General features: G+C 38.3%; 1 protein-coding gene across 2 annotated transcripts; it reads right to left on the reverse strand.

Annotated features, from left to right (window-relative positions):
* Nucleotides 1–244: 244 nt before the first annotated feature.
* On the reverse strand, nucleotides 245–5,206 carry LOC121507477 (bcl-2-like protein 1). 2 transcript variants are annotated; one of them, XM_041783854.1, is made up of 3 exons: nucleotides 5,073–5,206; nucleotides 1,367–1,978; nucleotides 245–927 (listed from the first exon to the last, which is right to left on the reverse strand). In XM_041783854.1, exons 2-3 carry the CDS (start codon nucleotides 1,871–1,873, stop codon nucleotides 787–789), a joined length of 648 nt encoding a protein of 215 aa, XP_041639788.1. In that variant the 5' UTR covers nucleotides 1,874–1,978; nucleotides 5,073–5,206; the 3' UTR covers nucleotides 245–786. The 2 variants fall into 2 exon arrangements, with proteins under 2 accessions (XP_041639788.1, XP_041639787.1); XM_041783853.1 differs by lacking the exon at nucleotides 5,073–5,206 and having other exon boundaries at nucleotides 1,367–3,571.
* Nucleotides 5,207–5,990: the final 784 nt, after the last annotated feature.

Genomic DNA, 5,990 nt, shown 5'->3' on the forward strand with positions numbered 1-5,990 from the left:
CAGACAAGGGGGGGCCATAAGAAATACTAATCAAAAACCTTTCATGATTTTTGCCATAATCGAGCAGCCCTACTGTGGGGAAACACTTTAAAGAAAGATATAACATTGCCATGAACACTATGAGAGATATTTTGCAGTAGAACTGATAGTTGAGCTCAGCTCAGCTCACCATGTAGATGTAGTGTTCACATGTTGTTTAACCTAGTAAAAACAAATTTTAAAAATAATGACACAGGAAAAACATAAATATATTTATTTTTTGACGCATGCCTAAAACTTCAGTACACCCGGCCATTACACAGTGAAAAAAAAACATAACTTATATTCTCTGTGAGCTGTCTGTTTGTTAGTAGAAAAAATTGGTCCTTGGTTAAAGAACAGAGCAAAAAATAAAAAAACAAGCAGTGTCATCAAACCAGCTGATTTTGTTTCACTGTCTTTTAGCTTATCAGGTTCTTTAAAGCACTTCCAGTCTGGAGAGTAACACCTTCCTCTCTCTGCTGTGTTGAAAAAATTAAGGGAAAAGGACAAGGCAGAAAGTATAGCAGCTCACCAAACTGCACATTATAAACGCTCCCACTAACTGATGAAGCCAATCAATGTTCTGTCAGTGCACAAGCAGACCGGGTTTTTGTAAACGTCTTTTTTATTTTTGTTTTTAACTCTGCAAAGCCCTTTGGATTGCTTTATGCATGGATGGTCCTTTATAAATAACCATGCCTTGCCTTTTGCTTTGTTGGCATAGCATCACACAAGGCAGGCCACAGTCAAAGAGATGGAGGGACTCTACTGTCTTTTAGCGATGTAAACACCGACCATTACTCCCATTAGCAGCACCATCCCGACTAGAAGCCACCTAGTGAGATTTTCCCGAGATCTCCTCAGTTCTGCAGCAGCATCACGTCCAAAGATTTCAGCAAAGCTTTCCTGGAAAATTTCACAGAGAAAGAAAGGGGAGGTAAATTGTACTGGCAGACAATGATTTCTTTCCATCCACAAGAGTGATGAAGTGGAATCTGATAATGTAGCTACTATTAATGGCACATTTGAACAATGCAAGTTTTTGCTCCCATTGATTCTTTTTCTTTGGTAGAAGTGTATCAACAAAAGTTAAATACATCAGTAAAACTTGCTGTTTGTCTCATGAGTGAATTGCAAATACTGGATGGATGTATGCTCATGAGTATACTCAATGATTTTATATGTCCAGGTGAGCATACGGGCTATGAGGATTAGATGCTCAAGAGTAAAGACTGGAGATTTTAAGGCTTTTCTTTGTAAGTTGTAAGACCCAGTCAGCAATAAATCTGTTGACAAGGTTGCATCACCATGAATAATCCATTTTTTGTGTTTTGCCTTAACTTACCCATCCTCCTTGACTATCGACCCATGGACTTATGCGCTCATCCAGGTACATGGTCATCCAATCTGCGATGCGAGAAACCAGCTCACCCATATCCTTCTGGATGCACTCCACACACAGAGCACCACCAAATACAAACAGACCTACTATACGCCCCCAGTTGACTCCATCCTTGAACACCTCATCCATCACACTCTTGAAGCTGTGGTAGGCAGTGTCAGGAGTGATGTCAAGCTGCGAAGAAAGGTCACTAAAGGCCTGAGTGAAGAGCAGTTCAAACTCATCTGCTGAGTCCTGCAGGGCTGCCTTCACAGCCTCTATGTCAGCACCTGACTGGCCACCACTGTTGCTCCTGTTGACCAGAAAGCCGTTACTGGCAGCAGAGTTGGCCGTGTCTGATTCAGTTCTTCCAGCAGCATCCTCTGGCCTCAGCACAGATGTTGGGAAGTTCCTCTGAGACAGTTTATAGCTTATAAAGAACTCCACCAGCTCTCTGTTACTGTGTGACATTATTTTCAGAATGTAAACCTCCAACACACAGCCAGCCTAATCAGACCCCATAGTTTCTGCTGCCATTCTCTTTACTCTGCCACATTAGAGCTTCTCCTCCGTTACCTAGGAGCAAATGAAGAAATGAAAAAGTAGCACTCATTCATGATGGCAAACACTTTGCAAACAATGTTACTGGGCTAGAGCATCTATTAGTTTCTTTTAAGTTCTGTATTACAGCTCTATGAGAACCTATCAGGTATGGGTTGCTCAAGCTTACGATAGAGTTTACACTGTACTAAAATCTAAGGTGTTGGAACAGCTGAGAGAGTTTCAATTTAGGCTTAGGTTATAACCAGGGCCGGCCTGTGGCAATCACATTACCCTGAATGTCCACTGGGAGTCAGAAAGTGGACGACAGCCATTAGGAATTAATGGTAACGGAGGAACGTTAGCATTTTACAGCTCTTTATGGACCTGCATTCTGCAATTATCATCAGAAAATTTCAACATACAGTGAACACAATCCCTACAGCTTACAAAAAACTATTTTTACAACTTTTTAACTAATTTACCTGGGGTGTGGGACTCAATATCACAAATTAGACAGTCCTGCAGACCATCTAGTGTCGTATAGTCAGATGAAGTGAGACAAGAGTCTGGAAGAGCCTTGTACTGAGCCAAGAGGCACTAACATGCTTTTAATTGAAACAGCATGGCACTATTAGCACTTTGCTATAAACACTGCAGCGGTGCATCTGGGACCTGTGTATGATTAAACGTCACAGCATCCATGTTACTGTGTGTCCATGTCAAATAAATGCTAAATAAAGATGAAATAAATAACTACTAACTGAGTAAACCATGTGGGGTTAGAGTGTGAGTAAATATTAACCATTCGCGAATGAGCCTGTGCTATAAAAACAGCTCTTCAATGTTAGCCCCAGTAGCTAGTTCTGTTTGAGTGCCAGTTTCCTTTCCTCCATCTTTTGTTGTTATTTAATCCACATTTATAATGGCAAACTGGTACCAAATGAAGAGCTGTTTGAGAGCCAAACATCAAGCTCTACTGAGCTGAGCGGAATGATCTGGATGTCTAAAAAGAGATGGATTTCCCATCACAGTGAGGAAGACTGGACCGACATCAGCTAAGGAAACACGAGTAAGATCAGAGTTTAATAAGCTAAAGCACTGCAAAACTAGACTGAATTAAACCGGACCACTGTGGGGAAACAGACCATACCTGAGTGTTGTGTGACGCCGTTGGCCTAAGCTTTAGACAGAGGCTTTTTAAATTCCTGCCTGCTGCTGTTTTACCATGAGTTACTTTGAACTTTTTTAAAAAACTTTTTGTGTTAAGTTAAAGAATTAAAAATGTTTATATTTTTGCATTTCAAACACTTGGCACAGTCGTCAGCAGCTCTGTGGATGCACAATATTATCTGCATCATATTAGTATTGATAGGTAGCTGAAAAAGTGTGTTATTGGCATTGGCAGATATGAAAATGTCTGCCCATATTTACAACCACTATTTTAGCTATAAAAATCTGTAAATATTGGCTGTACATCACAAAAAAATAAGTTTTGAGTTCTAGGCTGGACTAAGAGGCCTACATCAGCTGAAGTTTTTTTTTCCACATCATCATTTCAATGACTGAAATTTGTCAATTTGTTCATCCTTAAATCGTGTGTTTTAAAGACTGATGTTTTAGTCAAAATTAATCTAATTATTGGTATCGGTATCAATAAAAATAATTTATAAATACCAGCATGTCAGATGTTGGCAAAAATCCAGTATTGTTCCACATCACATCCCAAATCAGCTGTTGTATTTTACTTTACTATAGAGGTGTGACTGTACCTGAAAAACCTGATTGGAGATCTATTGTCATGTTGTTATTGCCAATATGAAAAGGTCATGCTGTACAACTCCTCAGTGTCTACTCAGAAACACATTTTACTTTTACTTGAGTAGATTTATAGAGTATATTTGCTCAGTGTATTTACTGTTAATGTTGACAAGAGTAACTGTACTTTTACTTGAGTACAGTAGTTGTGTACTTTCTCCACCCTGCTGTTTTCTAGCTGAGAGGCAGAAGAGCTACTGATTCACTCTTCCTAACAGCTTGTGCTCTCTCTATATTGGATTTGGAATGTCTGGCGAAAACAGGATTTCATTTTAGACTCATTTAGTCTCCTTGGTGAAAACTAAACATCCATTTTTTTTCTGAGTTTTATCATCATATATCTATTTTTAGCAAGTTTACATAATACAATTACCTCCAACTAGATTTAAAGTGTTCTGTAAAAATGTGGTTCTCATGATGATAGTCTCAAAAGTAGGGATAATTCTGAGGATGAGGAGAAGCTGATGATATTACTGGCTGTTATCTGCTTTGTTGACGATTTCACCACTCTATGTCAGTGTTGTTTTTTTTTACACAGGCTGTAGGTTTAGGACGAAGGCTTTAGGACTCACCTAAGCAAAATGCTTTGTCACATTTTGATGTATTTGTATTTTATAATGTATTTTCAGCCTGCCCAAAGACAAAAGACACGAGATGTGAGCAAGCTCTATTTTAAAAAATTGCGCCGTTTGTTCAAATAAAAAAACGTCATATCTGCGGTTGTGTTTTGTTAGTTTGGACGTTAAGATGAATCTTGCGTCTCCCCTTCAACAGTCCTCGTACTTTTCTTGACTTGAGCCCTTCATCAAAGCATCCACGTTCATAATTGCCTACCAGTGAGGGTAATGCAGGTTATTTGAAGATTAAAACGTATCAGAAATGCTCAGTCACTCCACTACACAGAATAAAATGTAAACAGTTTCACCATACTGCTGCTGGCAGGTTTCTGATACATTAAGGAGTGACTGGATGATATCAGATGTCAATAAAGGTAATAAAACTCTTAGAAAATATACATAAAAAGCAACCACTGGACACGAAAGGTGGGCCAACTATCATTGACAAAACATCAGCCCTGGGCATTCTGCTTTATGAAATTTAGTAATGTTGAGTCAGGATCATTTTATGAGTGTTAATATCCACCTTTCATTGCACACAGACCTGACCGCACGTCACGAAAAAATACTACCAGTTTAGCTTTGTATGCTAACTAGCTGTTTATAAACACTCCATAGGAAACACGTCAAAAATTACCACAAACTACATCCACTGTGCTATTATGGGGTTAAGTCTTATTAACAGTTATACTTACACCTGTTTTAAATGTTCTTTCTCCTTCGACACTGCGTTATGGAGTTACTGGAAGCAGTAGCTCTAAATACAGACACAATATGGACATTTTTGCAGCTGCAGACACTGTGGCCTCAACAGCGATGCACGCTGGCGGTTGGCCAATTCTGCTACTGTACAAGCCAGAAGTCCCGCCTTTACGCAGCGTTGGACCAATCAGCGTTTAAGAAGGACCGGAAATAAGGAGGGGCAGTGAAAGAAAATCAAACTGACCGAAAAGCTTGTACAGTTGTCGGTGGTAAATTTTCAAATTCTTCAGTAAACAAGGACGACATCCAGACCTGGATTTTTTTAAATATATTTTTACATATACAGCAGTCACTTAAATATAGGATGGGACCCACAAAAGCTAATAAATATATTTATTCAACTTAAATAACATAAAATCTGAGCTTCAGCTTGGAAACGGGTTTTCTGTTCATTCCCTCTTTTGTATTACTTTTATTATAAATTTAATCTTGGTACTTGGATTAGAATGCTATTTGGTCATTTTAAATTTTTAAAGTTTAAGCCTAAAACTTAGTTGAGTTTTAACCACTACAAAGTCTTGAAATGTATTTTAATTCCAGTCACCTTTATTCTCTCTGAACTTGTCATATCATCCAATTGTAAAACTAATTTGAATGTAAAACACTGTTACCACTGCTTTATCAATATTTGATTTAAAATACACCAGTGAAATAACTGGCATACCTTACATGCAGTGGATAGATATGGTGGATTCTTAATGTAGAAGAGTCCAGCACTAGTAATTGCCCAATTCTTAGATTAAACAAAATCTAAACTTACGTTTCAGTCTTTATCACCTAAGGTCTTTTTAAAGTCTTAGTCCAGTTTCCTCATAAAAAAAGTCCATAAAAAAATTTCATTATAGTCTTAA

This window comes from Cheilinus undulatus, linkage group 3, assembly GCF_018320785.1.
Source record: "Cheilinus undulatus linkage group 3, ASM1832078v1, whole genome shotgun sequence".
Lineage (NCBI taxonomy): Eukaryota > Metazoa > Chordata > Actinopteri > Labriformes > Labridae > Cheilinus > Cheilinus undulatus.

Excerpts from the sequence above, each read along its gene's own strand:
- LOC121507477 (XM_041783854.1), bottom strand. The coding sequence starts at position 1,873 with ATGTCACACAGTAACAGAGAGCTGGTGGAGTTCTTTATAAGCTATAAA. Across the intron at positions 928-1,366 it reads TCGATAGTCAAGGAGGATGG|GAAAGCTTTGCTGAAATCTT; the intron begins GTAAGTTAAGGC and ends GAAATTTTCCAG.